Source organism: Varanus komodoensis, unplaced genomic scaffold (genome assembly GCF_004798865.1).
Source record: "Varanus komodoensis strain SLA01 unplaced genomic scaffold, ASM479886v1 scaffold23, whole genome shotgun sequence".
NCBI classification, from domain to species: Eukaryota; Metazoa; Chordata; class Lepidosauria; order Squamata; family Varanidae; genus Varanus; species Varanus komodoensis.
The window spans coordinates 11,702,386-11,721,107 of record NW_025335627.1 but is presented as its reverse complement, the minus strand read 5'-3'; the positions used below and the strand labels follow the sequence as shown (position 1 = coordinate 11,721,107).

Below are 18,722 nucleotides of genomic sequence, written 5' to 3'. Positions count from 1 at the left end.
CCAGTGTGATTTGCAGACACCAACAAAGCATATTTGAAAAATGTGCAAAAATATGCTTTAATCAATTGAGAACAAAGCATAATTGTAAACATGTACAGAACTGATACACACATTTGGAAAACAAGCATGGATTTTCATCTAAAGGTGGGGAAAAGCTCACAGTCTGATACAGATTGGAGTTGGAACGAGCTTTGAGATGGAACTTGGAGCACTTTGGTGAGCTCAAGTTTTGCTAACTTGCACATCCCTAGCTGAATCCCCCTCCCTTACCTTACCAGGCTGGGAGGGAAGTGACTGAGGGGGTAGAGCAAAGCAAGTTTAAGGCATGAGAGAGAGAGAGAGAGAGAGAGAGAGAGAGAGAGAGAGAGAGAGAGAGCACACGCACGCACGAGCGAGCTTGGGTTCATTTTACCTAATATTTATACTTCCATTTTCTCTCCCCCCCCGCCCGCCGCAAAAAAAAGGGAGTAAACTTACAGTATAGTTGAAAGCAACAAATACAATGACACCAAGATGACACCTAATAAATGTACAATAAACTATATGGAATATTAATACAGCAAAGTCAAACTGATGTATTAAAATATTTCAACAGCAATGTAGCTCATATTTTATACATCTATAATACATATACTGTATTGTAATTAACAGTCCCAATTCTGCTGTGGCCTATACCTCACACCCAGTCCCCCCCATTATTCCCCTAATCTATATGAGAACAAGTCAGATACATGAACAACAAAAATTGCTAGCCCCTTCACACCTAGTTTGGCCTTTTGCAGAGATTCAATGGGATAAATTCAGAAGCACTGATCCTCTTCCTTAACCACTGTGATTACATAGCATACATGAAAGTAATCAAAGAGAAATGTTTACCCCTGCATAGTCCCATTATAGCAGCCTTCCCCAACCCTGGAACCCCACTAATATTTTGGACTACAGTTCCCATTGTCCCAGGCCATTGGTTGAACTGGTTGGGGCTGGTGGAAGTTATAGTCAAGAGGGTACCATGCTGAGAGAGTGGTGTAGAGTGCTGTGCTGGGAATCAGGACATCCCGGTTCTAGGCCATGTCTCACTTGGCCGTGAACCTGACTGAGTTGCTTTGCATCAATCTCAGTCTAACCTACCTCACAGGATTGTTTAGACCATGGGTCTTCAAACTACAGCCCGCAGACCATATACGGCCCGCCATGGTTTTTTACCCGGCCCGCCTCAGAGCTTTTGGACTCGTTCAGAGAAAACGATCTCCAAGCAAGTCTGAAAGCTCTGAGGCAGCGCAGGCGTTCTCTGAAACACTTGCAGTTTCGAAGACTAGCAGAGAGCTGGTCCACATGCCGAATTGTAACAGCTCCCTTCAACTGCACTTGTGCTGGCTCTTCCCCCCTATTGCACACATGTGTTGGCTCTGAATACAGAGCAGGAATACGGAGCAGGAATACAGAAGAGAGGAGGGTGGTGGAAGAGAGAGAGAGAGAGAGGTGAAGACACTAAAGAAGGTAAGAAAAACAGAACTTCTAAAATCTATTTTTAACTGTGTGAGCCACGAGCCCAGGCTGTGGGCCAAGCTGTGGCTGCCTCACCAAGCCCGGGAGAGGACAGGCTGAGGCGGAGTGGAGCCGCAGCTCCTATGCCTCCACCACGGCCTTCTCTGGGTAAGCTGCCACTGTTGAGTGGCTGCCATGCTTCTTCCCCCTGCAGTGGGGAGAGGCGGGATGCCGCTCGGCCAGCTACAGCCCCATCCCTCGCCTCGGAAAGCAGCCATTACCTCCCTCCTTGTGGCCCTCTCATGGCTGGGGAAGTCACCCCATGCTTGCCTCTCCGGCCTCCTGCTCCCTTCCCCCTCCCAGAGCCGGGCGAGCGCCTGCGAGGCGACCTTCCTCTGGCTTGGAAGCAGGGCGGCAGCAAGGAGACGGGAAAGCCTCAACCAAGGTGAGTGTGCCCTCATGGCTCCCTCTTGTGTAGTGCTCTCCCTTTTGGTGTCATCTTGGGCTTCTGTTGCAGCCCGAGTGAGCGGAGCAAACATTTTTTAATTTATTTTTTTTTAATTTTAATTTTCAATTTATTTTAATTTTAATTAATTTTTAATGTGCATAGAAATTTGTTCACATTTTTTCAAACTATAGTCTGCCCCCAAAACAGTCTGAGGGACAGTGAACTGGCCCTCTGTTTAAAAAGTTTGAGGACCTCTGGTTTAGAGGATAGAATGGAGAGGAGGAGGAGGACAGTGTTTTCTGCCTTGGGTTTACTGCATGAGGAAAAAAGGCAGGATTTAAATAATGCAAATAAAAATATATTGCAGGCTTCCAAGAAGTTAAAATCTCCCCAGTTGTGTAGTGCCAAGCAGATAGCAAAAAGTAAGAGTTGCTAAGCATGGTAGGCCCCATAGGGGACTGTTGTGCCCTTCTAAAACCAAATGCAGGGCATGCTGTGCAGTCCTGGATTATAAGCTTGACTTTGGGGGACTTTGGTTCAAACCCCTGCTTGGCTGGGGAACTCACTGTGCAGTTGCCACTCCTTGGCCTAGACTACTGTGGAGGGTTGTTGGAATGACACAGTGCCACTCTGTGCTCCTTGGAACAAAGGCAAGGTACAAACTTGTACCCTGCGTGAACATGTATCCGAAGTGTAAAGAACAGCACACTGTTCATATGCCTTCATGTCAGAGTCATTTTAGGCTCTTTCTGTTCTCTCTCCCCAATAGATTTCAAAGAGTGTGGTGGGCACATCCTGCTTCTTCTCTTAGAGCAAGGAAGTGAGGCACACAATACATTAATTTAACCCAAGTTACTGGAAACACCGACGTAGTTGCTGGCCTTGGAAATGTCACTCTCGTTCCGTATGAACTTCATAGTCTAGTATGTTTGCTAAATGCCAAAAAAGTAATTTGCACACAAATTCTTGCAAACCTGTGAAAGGAATATGGTAGCCCCAATTAAAACCTGACATTTCCAGTTGTTAGGTGCATATAAAATGGAATTGTGTTAAGCCATGGTAAATGGCTTACACATTAGGCTTGTTGGGCTGTCCCACTCTTGGACATGCCTAAGATGGAACACTGAATTATTTCAGCCTTCCCCAGTTGCATGTCCTCCAGGAATGTTGGACTACAACTCTCATGACCCCAGAGTCAGCATAACAGAACCGGAGACTATGGTGGCTGTAGTCCAACCCATCTGGAGCACACTAGGTTGGCTGCCTTGTACAATGTCTGTTAGAAAGGCGGAGCAGACCCTACCCCCTTTCTACTAGTTCCCTTCTCACTCCCATCTCCAGTTCTTGGCAGTGTTCCAGTTCAAGACCCATGTATCACTCCCTCCATCAGTGGATAAAGAGGGGTGTTCCCTGTGTGACTCCATACAGCCTACACTCCTGCTAAAACAGGAGACAGGACAGACCTGGAGAAGTCTCTTCAGCCCTAACATATCTAAGAAAACCCCACATATTCCGCTTTGCAGCTCCCAAAGCCAGCACGGAGCAAACACAATGAGCTCTTGACCAATGGAGGGATGGCAGTAAGACTTGAGGGGAAGGATGCCCAAGGTGGAGCAGAAAGGCAGGTCCCCTGTATCTCAGGAGACCCCCATCTTGAGCAGAGAGGCTACAATTGTATCCTCAGATCCATTTCCACAAGGCCAAAAAGCTACTTTTTCACAAGTTCCTACTAGCTGTAATATATGCATGTAAGCCAACTTAAAGGAATATTTCTAAAGGCTTCCTATTTCACACAGGGAGGTATTTTTAGTGAGAGTGGACAGACAGGCCTCTACATTTGTGCAAAGGACACTCTCTCCTCTTTCTTCTGCATTGCTGATGGTGGAAGAGGAAAAACTTGAAGAGCTCAATCAGTTCTGGTCAGGTTCCTTCCCCTTCCTTCTCCACTCCTTGCCATATGCTACACTGCTCTTTATGAAAAACAACACAGCCACCCCTTACTGCTACAAGTTCTCTTTAATTCTTTTTATACTCCTCTTAATTTAACATTCCCCTATTTCCTCACCTTTGGTGCACTGTATCAGCTTTGGGGAACTGGAGGTCTGCTTGCCTTCACAGCCTGAAGTACTGTCCCTCCTGTTTTGGATCTTGCTCAACATCAACAAGAAGTGCAGTTGGGGAGCTAGTCTCTACTCTCTGCAAAAATATTATCTTTCTTCTCCAGTTCTGCTAGACACAGCTCTTCCTGCTTCTCTGCAGCGCGCTTTCTCTCAATTTCTTTCATGAAGATGTAGATGCTAGCTGACCTGTCAGCAGCACCAGTTAAATTTGGCTCAGAGCCCACTTACAGCTTCAGCAGGGAAAGAACTTGCTGCAGGCTTTCTCCCTCTCAGGCGCGCGCGCGCGCACACACACACACACACACAGAGAGAGAATGAGAGAGAGACATGCATAAGTGGTATTTGACAGAGTCCTCTTCCATCCTCTTCCCCTTCCTCTGCACTTCATGGAACCAAATCAAGCTGCGGCAGAACTGACAAATCTATTTGGCATGGTATAGTTACGTATTTCAGTGCTGCACTGATGCACCACAAAACACCTCAACAACCCAGCAATGCCAGCCTGGATGGATTCTGTGCATGAAATGCTGATAGTTTGAGTATTCTGAAGGAAAGCATCTTCGGAGAGAGGAGATTCACAGTTAGCTTCCCACAGTGACCACACAGGCTATTATCACAAATGAAACCACTATTTGTATTTCCTGCACTTGAACTATAAATATAACACTTTGCAGTAGCACAAAATGGGCATTTGGATTCCTTTCTACTTCCTATCTCACATTAATGATACATCTACAAAAAATATATTGAGTTTACTTATTTATCAGAAAGATATATATCCCACTCTTCCATTATAGTTGCACTAATCAGGGAAGCATTAACAACTTCAGTTAAGAGCCAGCAAAATGAACAAAACAATTGAAAATAACCAAAGAAACGGTGTACCACAGATAAAAGGAACCTCAAAACAGAATATCCTCAACCTGGAAGGTCAAATGCTTGCTAGAATTAGAAAAAGGTAGCCTTGGCCAGGAAAGCATCAGAAAGTAAGAGCAGGGCATAATAGACCTCCTATGGTAAGGAATATAATCAGAGAATGCCTTCCCCTGCATCTCAGCCACTAATGTTAAATCAAGAAGTGCCTCCCCAGCAGATGTTAGGAAATGGATAGGCTGATGTGGGATGACACAGTCCCTTTGTCACTCTGTGAACAAGCCATTTAAAGTTTTAAAGGTAACTGCCAGCACTGTGAATTTTACTCAGGAACTGCTGCAAAACGAATAAAATGTGCTGCCATGGACAAGCATCCACTAGTGAACTTGCAAGCATTATTCCAGGCCATGCCTGCAATTGCTGTTAATGCTAGGTGCTTTAAACAAGGGATAAAGAACAAACAACTCTGCCCAATGGAGAATGCGTGGCCAATTTCCCCAGCAGCTGCTTTTTCTCAGTGTTCTTGCAATCTGGCATGGACAGCAGGTTTTACAGTCAAGGGGGAAAGGGAAGGAGGGGTCAAAGAGGAAAAGCAACAGGTGAAGAAAGGGTGAAGTGTTCTTCCGGTTACTTGGCTCATCTCCCCTGCACACCCCATGGCTACCTCCACAGGGGTGCACATCAGAGGGAAACATGGGATTCCATCTTTGCTGCCCAATATCTAGCAAACTGGGAGAAAATTTCGTTTAGGGGAGAAAATCTTGAGGAAGAATAGATTGGAAGGAAGTTACGGCCCACTGCCCTCAATGTCCCCACTTCCTCTGGCTCCCTGAAAAGTGAGGTCTGAAGGGAACATTTTTGTATCCCTTGGCTGAGAACTGCAGTCACAGAGGATTCCTAAGTAATTCAGAGAGAGCACATTCAGCCAGATGCAACAGGATCACCACTTTAGGCTACCCTACTCAGCAACAGGAAGGTCGGGGTGGAAGCTGCAGGGGCAGGACCTGGGGAAAGGACTGGCATGTGCAGCCCTGCCACACTACATGCAGAACTGAGCATGCCAGGGGAGGTATATTTCTGGAGCAACACAAAACAATATGCCCACAACTCATTTGGATCAGCTTTAAAAGCCATTGACTTGCTTGCCGCTCCAAGCTATTTGCTCCAGATGAGCATTACTAGAGCACTGTGTCAAACAGGTTAAATAGAGGAGAGTCAAAAGTGGCATGAAAATCTGATCAAAATCCACCTCACATATCAGTTTGCTGTGAACGGCAAATTTCCTATAAGTGACAATCTCAAGTAATTGATTGCCTTTTCTTCCTGAGCATGGTTTTTAACTGCTCTCCAAATCTGTGAACACTGCAGATATAATCTCACATGAATCATCTCCCTCTGAATCCTGCTGGAAGATGAAACTTGGCTTAGATTCACCAAAAGGGCTGCACTGAATTTCTTTCTTTTTCGGTGACCCGAGATGGAAAATGTTTGCATATTCTATGACAAAACTGGTGGGCCCTGTGGGTGGGAGATCTGGTGGGTGGGGATGAGAGAAAGCCATGAAGGCCCGAGCTCTATACCAATGTTATAGAATTGTAAGCCTGAAGAGGACACCCCAGGAGGGGATGCACATGCTAGCCCCCACCCCATCACCTTTGGCTGAGCAGTTACAGTCCTCTACATGACTGGGAATGTTGTGCAATCAAGAGTCCCCGTTTCATTCTTGCAGCCTAACACAGGGGCAGCTCTCATTTTAGTTAATTCTGGACTGGTTGGGAGTGGGGGGGGGTCCTATGTCTACTCTACACGTATAAGTTCATACTGCTTGCATGGGGGCTCTCCTTTGACTCATAGTCACCTAAATAGTTTGAGCATTTTAAGCTCCCAAATGGAGGGCTCAGATGGAATCAAAGCAGACAATGGAAAATAGGACTGATTGCTAGTGCACCTCTGAGCCCAATTTAAATAATTTTATTATTACTTATTTCATTTCTATACTGTCCTATAGCTGAACTTCTCTGGGGAATTTAAAATGCTGGTCATAACCTATAAAGCCTTTACCCTTGCCAGGCTGCCTTGTAGAAGCCATCAGCAAAAACCCTTCTCATTTGGCTAACTTCAAGGTTGATTCAGTTGGTAAGAACAGGAGAGAGGACCTTTCCAGAGGTGGAACAAGAGGTGGCCCTGCACCTCTGCAGTCTGCTTCCATCAAGGTCCAGCAGGCCCCTTCTCTGAACATCCTTGGGTGGGCTCTGAAGACCCACTTGTTTTTGCTGGCTGTTCCACAATCTATGGACTACAGGTTTTATTGATGGTATCCGATTTTACAACATTTTAATAAAACATTTAAATTATTTAAAACAAGCACTCAAAATGCAGATGGTTCACAAGTCACTGAAAGGCAGAGCTGCAACGTGACCAAAAACATGACCCCAGGCATGATCTGGAGCTCCCTTCCTCAAGCAACTCCTGGGAGGCTGGGCCAGCAGCTAAGATCTGTACTGCATGTCTTCTTCTTTGCCTGTGTTGCCGGTGCCACATCACTGAAATAACAAAGCTGCAACAGGAAGATCACTTTTTGGACATCCTAACCTGCTTCTTTGTGAAGGAGCAATGGGAAAAGATGGTCTCCTTCCCTCTGGAAGTGTACGAAAATCTTCCCACTCACATGCAACATTCTGGATACAAACTAGTGTTGGGCTGGACTGGAATGAAATTATTTGTTGCTTCATTTGGGGATAGCAGACACTGAAAGTGAAAACAAAAATAGAGGCCCTTCAAAGCCCCCTAGGACCTGCCTACATCTTCCTAGGGAGCTCTGAAAGACAACAGGAAGTTACCACCCCTATGGGCCAGCAACCATCACCTTATTCAGTATTTGGCATCTAAATGTTTCCTTTCCTGTGACTTACAGCGGTTCACAGAGAGTTTGCACATCCCTGTTGGAGGCTCTTCTGCAACAGAGCATCAAGCACCAGTTTGGAACTACCTTCACAAGAACAGCTCCAATAATTGATAGCACTGAACCTTCCCAGGCACAGCTACAGCTTTTTATACACAGCTGCACTCCGTCCTGAATGCTCCCCCTCACACACCTGCCCAGAACAATCCCCCACCCCACCCCACCCCACCCCACCCCCATTGAGCACACACTAAGCATTCTGAGGCTAAGGGATCCGCAAGGGTCAGCACGGCCATATTTATAGGCATAAGCACAGAGCCCTCGATGCATCACTGCCAACCACTGCTGCGGCTACATATCCCCTATCCCTGACAAACCAAATTGTTCCTCATTATTTATTGCTGGGCTTTATTCTCTAGGACATTGCTATCCCCTCTCAGGATTTGTGCCCTTTCATTTTCCAGGCCTCAATAACTCCTGAACTGCAGTTTCATGTGGTTTTGTGATTGTTAACCCAGCATGTGGACGAGGCTCAGGCCATAAATGCTCAATGAATCTTGTACGAAAAAAAACACAGGCTGTGAAAGCATTTTCTCCTTCATTTGTAGTCAAAAGACATGCCGCAGACTCTCTCTCCACTGAGCAAGGCAGAACGGCAGCCAGGTTTTCCAAGGAACGTCGTTTCCTCATCCCTCAAGAGGTAAGAAGGATTGCTTGGGCAGGGGGACACACTCCATGTTTTATGTCTTGGCAGTGAACCAGAAGGCACCAAAACTCTTTACAGACTTCACTTGATTTAAACCTTTCATTCCACCATCAACAGAATGTTTTGCAGTCTGGAATTATATGGGGAGGGAAGTGAAAAGCACTTACTTTGTGGTTTTTGCCATGTCGGTACATCATCCAGTCCTCGCCGTTTGTGCTGACCTCCAATTTGTATGACCGAACATAGTACCCATTCTGTGTTTCTTTGGAGATGGCACCCTGTGTAGCAATGGCTGTCAGCACTGTCAGAAAGCGAAGATCCACCTAGAAGCCAGGGCGGGTGCCAGGAAGGAACCAGGGTGAGAGAAGAATGGCAAGAATGTTACAAGATCATTATTAAAAGCAATATTCCTGTTGCTTGAAACATTCTAAGTATATTCAGTTAACAATGTTCTTGGAACAGCTTTAACGGCTGTCAAACTGGACTAGGATGCATACCAAGATGATGAGAACTAGAAAGCCATGGACACAGAACTTGCTGTTAGCATATCATTGTAATGTGGAGTTGGGGCTCTCTCTGGCCTTCCAGCTAAACCACAGTGGGCCTCAGAGAGCTGCTGATAGTACGCAGCAGCAGTGTGTTGTGCTAAAGGGGTTCTCCAGGGCTCACCGTGCTGGGCTGCAGCTGTTTCAAGGAGGATAGAGCTTAAAGCAGACCTGAGGATTGGGTACTCAGCTGGTATAAATTAGCATGACAGTATTTCATTTTCAGCAGATGACTGTGACGCAGCTGTAGCTTTTTGCCACTGGCCATGTTTAGAGTTGCCTATTCTGTCTAAGCTCTGTTCCAGTATAAGAACTTAATAGGATCAATTTTCAGACCAGCTGAGTTAACATTCCTAGATGTGGCAGCATGTAAGCCATAGAAGGAAATGTTTTCAACCTGCCTGGCTTAGTTGCAGTTTTCATAATCGAGGGAGAATTTCAGTACATTTTGGTATCCTGGCCCCTCCCTCGCTCCAATCCCAATCTATCTGCCTCATCAGATCGGACTGTAAACACTTCTGGGATAAAATTCTCCAGCTGCTTTTCACAAAATGCACAGCAAAACTTGATTTCAGCCTCAGTTACAATCTCTAAATAAATAAATATTGTACACTCAAGTGGAAGCAATTTGAGTTTAAGCAGGCTGTGTCCCTTTACCAGTGTATAATTAATCAAACAGCATACCCCCACCCCACCACAAATCACCACAGCCTGCAATATTTTGTGAAGCCTGTTGCAAGCAAATGCCAACAGACTGCAGAAGTGAAAGGAGCATTTTTCTGGTTCAAGCTGGATTGTGGGGGAGGAGGAACCCCAATCCTGAGCTGAGTAAAGGACTTTGATACTTTGGCCCTGATATTATTACTGTTGAATAAAAGCAAATCTCAAGCAACACAATCTTCACAAACACTGAGATCTTGTTGAGATCTTTGAGAGATCAACCTATCATGGGTGAGAAAAGAGGGTGTTTTCCACACATAAGATTAAGTTGTGATGTCCAATTCATGCTTTTCAGAAATTTCTTAGTGATGTAGATTATAAAAGGTCACAGACACACCAACCTTGTAATTGGGCTATGAAAAATTGGACATCTGCTGCAGGCAATGACCTTTCTGTGCTTCTAGTGTCTGCCCTTCAGCACTCATCATCCTACAGTGCTCTGTCCAATCCACAATGATCTCCTTCGTGAATTGGTTCTGTGTAGCCCTTGCTAAAGCCATTCTGTCATATGTTCCTGCTGGAGTTCCCAGCTGCTGCTAGATCTCCAGCAAAATAAATATTATTCTAGTTGTACTTGCCCAACACACATGAGAAAGTTCCACTCATTTAGACTACAGTCAACAGACTTAAAAGTCAACAGACTTATAAGTGGCCACAAGCTTTCCCTCTTAGTCCTCTGGAAAGCCTATCAAGGTTCAGGGCACCAGGTCAGGCTGAGACTTCTGCAGAAATGTTAATGGCCCAATCATGCAGCCTTCCGTGCATAAAAACAAGACACACACCACCCTTGCCAAAGAGCAGTTCAAGTCTCTCCTACTGGCTCCCAGCATGCAACAGGAGTGACAGAAGATTCCACAAACCTCATGCTTTGGAGTCAGGGTAACAGCATGAAAATCATCCTGGTTCAAGGATAAAAAGTGTGAGCACTGTGGGGCGAAGCAGGGAGAAAACTTGAAGGCCAGAAGGGCAGTTGCAGTTCCCTGCCAAGACAAACTATGCATCTAAGCCAAGACACTTGTTCCTCATGCATCGCCCAGCCAAGGCTACTTCCATGGACACACAGCATGCCTACCCATGTCAAGGAAACCTTATGCTAGCTAAGGAATGCTAGCAGGCCAGGTCTTGACAAAATTATCTTACACATCCCATAACACCAGTTCCCTGACAGCACAACCATTGTTAATCCTGACATCACTTAATGGCTTCATTCTCTATTGTTTCACACTGTGTGGGTATCTCTCCTTACTTGCTCAGTGCTAATATACTCAGAGCTGAAAATACCTGCAGGAATTCCTTGTTGTTATCCACATTAGGAGTCCACCCATTGTCATCACTATTGAGTCGGCTCTGCTGTGGGGTCCACCTGCCATCAGAGTACGTAGAGGAGGCAGTGATCTGCTCATTGGAAATGCGGCCAGATTCCATCCCCAGGGGACTGTTGCACTGGAAGTCTAGAGAAGGTAGAGTGGAAAACACAAATCCGTCTATGCATCTTAAAAGTACTGCCACTAACTGCCTGCCAATATCCTATCAAATGAAAGCATTTACAATTACAAAAGTAAGCATAAACATGCCTCTATAACCTGTTTAAAGTTAATATATTTCACAGGGCAGAAAAAGTCATGAAGGAGTGCATACATGGAGCCCTAGCAAATTGCTTCGCATGCGTGGTGAAGTTTGAGATCCAAAATTTTCTTGGCCTAACATCTCCTTCAAAGAACCCCCCAAAAAATCTAGCAGCTAAGAACTACAAATGCTACAGAAAACTCTGCATTTTGCAAAAGGAGTAAGTATGTTACAGCTTTTTCCTGCAGCATTATCACTACTATGTGGATGTTCTAGGAGTTTTGTTTTTTGTTCTGCTTTGTCTTGGAGTAAAGAAAGAAAACTGAAACTCAATTTGTTGAGGCTGAACTGCAACTCCCAGCAGCCTGAACCAGTGTAGTCAATGGTCAGGTGTGATGAGAACTGCAGTTGAACAACATCTGGAAGGTACACATTCTCCATCACTCATCTAATCCTTCTAAGAGCCATTTGATCAGGGACAGCCCAAGATTTTTTGCTATCAGTGTTGGAGGACAAGATGGTCCCCACCTACACTTCCACATATAGAAGTTAACTGGACTGGAAAATGAATCTTGCTTCAATGCTAGTGAGGCGACACATTGTCTACTGCCCTTGGAGCAGCAGGATTGCTTATGGCAGGGGTGTTGAACCTCAAATGCAGGTGCGAAATTCAGCCTGCCAGAATCCTCATCTTGCCCTGTAGGGTTCCCTAAATAACTATGCTTGCTTTCCCCATGTCACTAGATGGCCTCTACCTTTTTCCTTGACTACCAATCATTGGTGGTTTCCTCATGTTTGCGTGCCCAGTGCAATACTAAAAATATTGACATGCCTCTCTGAAGGCTTAGTCACTGGCAGAAAGAGCTTTAGGCTAAAATGTGCTGCTATTTTTGGCTGCTCCTTTTCCTTCAAGTCCTACCCACCATTCATCTTTGGTGGATAAGCCTCTCTGAAAAGGTCCAACATACCTGACTTAGGTGATGCTGGGTGGGTTATGCTGCAGACACAGCTATGCACTCTGACTTGCTCTTGTCATTTCTCTCCACCCCACCACACCTGCTGACTGAGGCAGCTGCCTTGCTCTGGCCAATTGAAAGGCTGGCCCTACTTTGGCTATGCTAGTTTTCTATATCCAGTCCCCCCTTCCTTGACTAGTGAGAGCTCTGTCTTGACTCCTCCTGTTTTCTAAGCACACTGAAAAAGCTATTAATAGGAACAGAACCAAGAAAGAAATGGATTTAATGTCCCACAAAGCAGGAAGAGACAACTGATAACATTCCATGTATTCAAATTCCTGGATTCTTGACATGATTTCCAACGTTTTCCTTCCTTCCTACTATACAAAGCACAGCTCAGACTCATTTCTGTTGTAAAAACCTTGAATTTGAGAGTTGAAACAAATCTAAATTAAGTTTTGCAAGTTTTTTTTTTTTGCAATTGTAATTTTGATTTAGAATTTCTACAGCAATTTCAAAGTCAGCATTGCAGCTGCAACAACTTCAGAACAGAAAATAAAATAAATATCTGGGTAGCCAAATCTGAATTCTGTCATGAAATTTAAGTGGCAACACCCAGTCATTAAACTGAAAATAATTTCTATATTGATTTCTCCTCCATCACAATCTGAATGTTGCTGTTGCATTCAGAGATGGTGAATTCAGAAGTCACACAAACACAGCTGCATGTTTGTTTGTTCCATGTCACCAGTGCAGAATATGGAATTTAACACTCAGGCTGAACAAAGTGCCAACTTACTCTCTGGAACCTCCTGCTGGACCAAATAATAGCGAGCAGAGAAGCCATCCTTAGCCACCGCCAAATCTGTGTGAAATGTAAGTGACAAGATGCCAGTAGCTGAACGGATCTCTGAAGGAGATTTTGTGCCACAGTACCTGCCAATCAAGGGGCCAACTGCAATAGAAACAGAAGAAAAGCAGAGTTTACCTTTCAGTTAGACAAACTCATTGACCTCTTGCTTGGTTGGCTTAGAAAGGTCCTTAACAATAAAGAGCCAAGAGTAAGCAATCCATAAACAGTCCTAACCCAATGAAAATGCAAGGGGAAAGCAGGCACATGTTGTACTACAAATATGTAAGAACTGTTCTTTGAAAGGTGGCAATGTAGATTAGTTTAAATGGACACTTAAGCTTAAAATATCCATCTGCAGTTGGGTTTGCACAGACTTCTATGCCCCCCTCCAAAAATAAAAATAAAATCTACTCTCAATTGCCAGGCCTTGAATGAGTTTAGCTCCAATGTTACCTAATATACCTGGGAATAAGTCTGCTGAACCCAGTGGAGCTTAATTCTGAGTAAAATGGCATATGATCACACAGTGCGGAAGCCAGAGCTGTAAAGCTCTTCTACCTGGTCACTGTGGAGATTCTCAGGATGCAATCAGGCATCTGTGGGCTGCTGAAAAACCTAAGCTCCTGGTATTTATGTTTCTAATGCATCCATTTCAAGATATTGTATTGCAAAACTGTGATCAACCCATTAATGGATAACATTCTCAGACACTTTACCACAAAAATTGTACTCAGTGTGACATGCAAAGCCTTTATTCTATGTGCAACTAACACAGAATAAATGCTGACTCTATACTTTCTGGTTAAGTTGCTTAAGGACCGTTTCAGTGAGGGTACACTGCTTATGGAATAAACTCCCCAAAGAGGTTCACCTTGCACCTGTGTTGCTATCTTTTTGGCACCAGACAAGGACCTTTCTTTTCTCCCAGGCCTTTCAGTAAAATAGTTCCAAGTTATTATGACTGTTTCAGTCATATCTGTTCTGTTCACTGTTCTGCATTATACTGATTTATTCAGTTACATATCTATACCACATTTTATATTTTTAACTGTTCTGGAGCATTTTAGTTTTTTAACTGTCTGTAAGATACCCAGAGTTGGGAGGATTAGAAATGTAATTAATTAATTAATACTTCAGTGTCACTAAGATTCCATTTTCTGATCTCCACACTTCAATTATATCAGTCAGGTTATCTGAAAGATTAAATGTCTTTTTACATTATCTAAAGTAACACCAAACCATGTCTGTGCAATGCCAGCAAAGAAATAGAGAGGAGAACTCCATCAGTGTTCAATTTAACTTCTGGCCTCCACTAAGGACAAGGCAACAAAATATGAAATTGGATTGAGCCACAGAATGTTAGCAATTTATGACCTTTATGGAATTCTTCAGACTTAAAATTGATGCTGTTAGCTTGACAATAGCCAGATATGGAAGAAAGCATTGGCAATACGTCGCTTTAATCCTTACCTTGAGGAATACCATCCCAGATGTCCAGCCAATCATATTTGCAATCTCCTTCCCCAACTTGCAAGGGGTCATGCTCGAGGTCAAAGGTTAGAAACTGAAGGATGATCTCCATCTTTGGCTTGGCCATGATGGTGAAAACACACTCCAAATTATGAGGATACTTATCAGGAAATCCTGGGGATTCAATAGTACCATTTGAACTGGTGAAGTTTCTAGAACAATCTTCAGAGCCTGCAGCAAAAATGAAGAAGACCAAAGCAGGGTATTAGCATACTACATTGCCAGCCACCTCACTTACGGTAGCCAGGCTGAGAGGCACAGTTCATAATTGTTTTTTAAAGCACTTAAATCCCTCATGCAGAAAATTGCTACAGCCTCGCAAAAGTATTAATTATTAATATTACTGTCCCCATTTTATTTTCCATCAGAGTGGCAATTAGCAAAGCAGCCTCACTGCAGTGACACCTGAAGTCTGGCCTCTTAAGCTGTGAAAAAAGCCACATGAATAAGCACAACTTTCACAAAGGGTATGTTACAAACACTTGGAATAAGAAGGGGGTACGCAGGAATGATTCTGTTGCAAAGAGAAACAGAGCTGCCTTTCTCACTCATCCATATTAACCATCACACCAGAAATGCTCGCTATTTCTATCCTTAAGGAACGCCTTTCTGACTGCTGACAGTGCAGACAATATTACCACTTATTTAGCAGTGACCCCAACACTGGCCCCCATTGTGCCACAGCCGGCTAAGTGCCTTCTGTTTCTTGCCGACCCAAGGTGCCTTGGGGGAGAAGGAGGCTACATTCTGTTCAGACTGTGACTGCATTAAAACTACTGCTCTGAGGGGACCAGACAATTAACAATGGAATTCTGTAGCCTACGGGTCACCGGGAGGGGTGCGGGCAGGACAGAGAATGTTACGAGACCCTGAGGTATCATAGCTGTGACTGAGGATTACTGAGCTTTCCACCTTTTGTTTTATCATGGAGAAATCACTAGGAGGACACAGTAGTTCCAGTGTTGAGGGAAGGGTGACAGTCGGCTTACCACCACCACAAAACTTTCATGGATATTTGGTCCTTCAGGAAGAAAAAAGATCTTCCGCTTTAAGAGGGATGAAATCAAACAATGGATGCTATACTAATGGATACGGAAATGTATTTAATCAAATGACTTCCAAAACTAGTGAAACTTAATTGGATCAGCTGACAAAGAGGCATACTCTGCTTGACCCAGTCGGATACAGAAATCTGAAAACAAATAATCAAATCTGCTAACAGAACAGACCATATTCAATTGGCTTTTTCCTATTCTCCTTTCACTTGAAGTTAGTTAACAAAGGACACTGAACAGAAAAAACTTGTATGGCCTGTGTATACTTTGAATATACAATTCAGAGAGAGCAAGTCTTCTGAGCATTATATACTGTACTGTATTCTGGTACATTTTTAAACCTTCAGGGTATTGCAATAGGTACACTGGGAGAAACTCTGGGAAGGCAAAGAATATTCCACTAGGCCAAGCAGTATTCCAGTTACTGAATGATGTACTAATAAATTATCTGAATGTCTTGCACATTTACACTTCTCAAATTTCTCCCAAGGAGCCAATATCCTCAATATTCTAAAAGGTTGCAGGGAGGCTTCCCTAACAGGAAAGTCACGACTACTTAAGTATATGACACCCAACCATCTCTGGCCTCCAAGAAATTTGTCTAATTATCTTAAGGACAAAGTAGCACAATAATTAGTGGATGGCAAGAGTGAGCAGAAGCTTCCTTTCTCTCCTACAGTCCACTACAGAAATCAGTTAAGTAAACTTCATAAAGAAGTCTAGAAGTTGTTTGAAACCAAATGAGCCAAAGGACAGTATGAAGGAACATTTCTATTGCTGAAGCTAACCAGAGCTGGCCCTGTTAAATTGGACAATGTAGGGAGACAATGCATAAGTCACTCGTGGAGGAAACAGTGGGGTCTATGTGCAATAAATAAATAGCTTAAAATATAACTCAAAATTATGTTTCTTAGATGGGTGACTATTAGCTTCTTCCCTGTATTTCTGGTTAGTTCACAGATGCTTTATCCTATACACAAATTAGAGACAGCAAACTGTATGGAGAAATACTGGCTATCACTCAGCTGAATACATTCTAGAGCACAATCTTATGCACATTTATAGTGAAAATAGCATTACAGCTCCAAGCATTCCCCAAGGCTGACTAGGCAATGCTGGGAACTTTAAGAATTTTTTTCTTTCTAAACATACATATAATCATGTCCTTAGCTGAACAATCACAAAGCTTTTACTAGGCGTTGGCTAAATCTGCATGTATTTGCATACAGAAATCCAACAGTTCTGAATTAAATCACATTTCCTTTATCTTTAGGTGATATACACCTATGACACCATGGGCACCATCTTTGAAGAGGCATTCTCTCTTCTGGGCTGCAGGGAAAGTGAAATCCCTCTTACAAGATTGGTATGCTGTCTACAGTTTATTTGTAAAATTGTACATTTATATCACAGTTTAAAACAACAACAACAACAACAACAACAACAACAATTGGTCTTGAAAGGATTGAGGGCAAGTTTTCTTTTAACTCATTAGAAGATTTTTAAGCAGTTAAGTGTGCTATCCTATGCAAGTTTTGACAGAAAAAAAGCCTACACCACCCAGTGTGCCCCAGTTACAGGCTTTTTTCTGTCTAAATTAACATAGGTTCATGCCTTAAACTAACCAATTAATTAACTAAACTCTACAATAGCATAAAATGAAGGTGAATTAAGCCTTCAGTTGTTCTACAACCAGAACAATATTGTCCATCCACCCTCACTCCTCACAATCACATAAATAGCTGTAGCAGTACCTTCTTAAAGCTCAGTCCATGCTAGCATTTCTCCATGCAAGATGCCTTTCAGCAAGGTGGACATAGCTGCTTACATGTATATGAAGAACTAAGCATGAACCATCCCTGTAGAACACGAGTGGGTTGATGTTTTGGACTTCCACTCCAGCCTTTCTGCCCATGCTGGCAGGGTCTTCTGGGAGCTGAAATCCAAAACAACTGGAGACCTAGCTTCTACTCGCCCGCCATGGAACAAAGATGCACAAACACTTGCACAGTAAGCATCTCTAAGTTACAAGAGACAATGCTTCAGCCTCCCTAAGTGTAACTAGAAGTCAAGCTACTTCTCATTACCCTTGAAATCATTATTCAGTATCTGTCCTTTAAGGTGGGAAACACTGATAAACATCAAACAGCAAAGAGAAAAAGAGCAGTACCAGCAGCAAGAACATACCAATCTAGCAACTGAACTTTAAACCAAACAGATGTGTTTTGTGCCCCTTTCCAGAAGGGACAGTAATAAAAGAGGGCTCTCACTCAAGGGAAAGGCAGGTTGCTTACCTGTAAATGTTGTTCTTCAAGTGGCCATCTGTGCAATCACACATTATGGGTGCTGTGCCTGAGAAGGCCTGTTGCCAGGAAGATTAAACAGCTTTTAACAGTTTTGGTGGGAACTCCGTGCCCTCCCCCACAATAGTATAAATGGGCAGAGCACCTGCCATTTCCCCAGTCTACTGTAGACCGTCTGTTCACCCCCAGGTGGATTTCAGTTGATCAAATTTGACAGGAAGTGACAAATATGAATTAGCTGTCAAAAAACAGCAAGGTAGATATGCTCATGTGTGAGCATGTATACACAGTAAGCAGGATATACACATGTATAAAAAACAGGCAACTCTTGTCAACCCGGTCACCAACACCAAGTGGGGCTGGTGGGCTGGTTGTGTGAATGCACAGATGGCCACTTGAAGAACGACAGTTACAGGTAAGCAACCTGCCTTTCGTCACCATGGCCTCTGTGCATCGCACATTATGGGTGATTAGTAAGCTTAGCACACCCAGAGGCAGGACGGTGTCGTCACCGAAGAACTGAGGAGAAGACTGCATGGTCGAAAGGGCAGTCCTGTCTGTCATGAACATCTAGCCGGTAATGCCTCGTGAAAGTACACAGGATAGACCATGCAGATGTCATGCATGGGAATGCAGCAGAAAGGGCAGAGGCCGCCACGA

At 43.8% G+C, this 18,722-nt stretch overlaps 1 protein-coding gene across 2 annotated transcripts in view; it reads right to left on the bottom strand.

Annotated features, from left to right (window-relative positions):
- NRP2 (neuropilin 2) overlaps positions 1 to 18,722 on the bottom strand; it is a 240,025-nt gene that overhangs the window by 113,784 nt on the left and 107,519 nt on the right. For both annotated transcript variants that reach the window (XM_044431841.1, XM_044431842.1), the window contains exons 4-7: positions 14,645 to 14,875; positions 13,121 to 13,276; positions 11,081 to 11,250; positions 8,702 to 8,857 (exon numbers count right to left, since the gene is read on the bottom strand). In XM_044431841.1, coding sequence (XP_044287776.1) covers positions 8,702 to 8,857; positions 11,081 to 11,250; positions 13,121 to 13,276; positions 14,645 to 14,875 — 713 coding nt within the window. The remainder of the gene's footprint in view (positions 1 to 8,701; positions 8,858 to 11,080; positions 11,251 to 13,120; positions 13,277 to 14,644; positions 14,876 to 18,722) is intronic.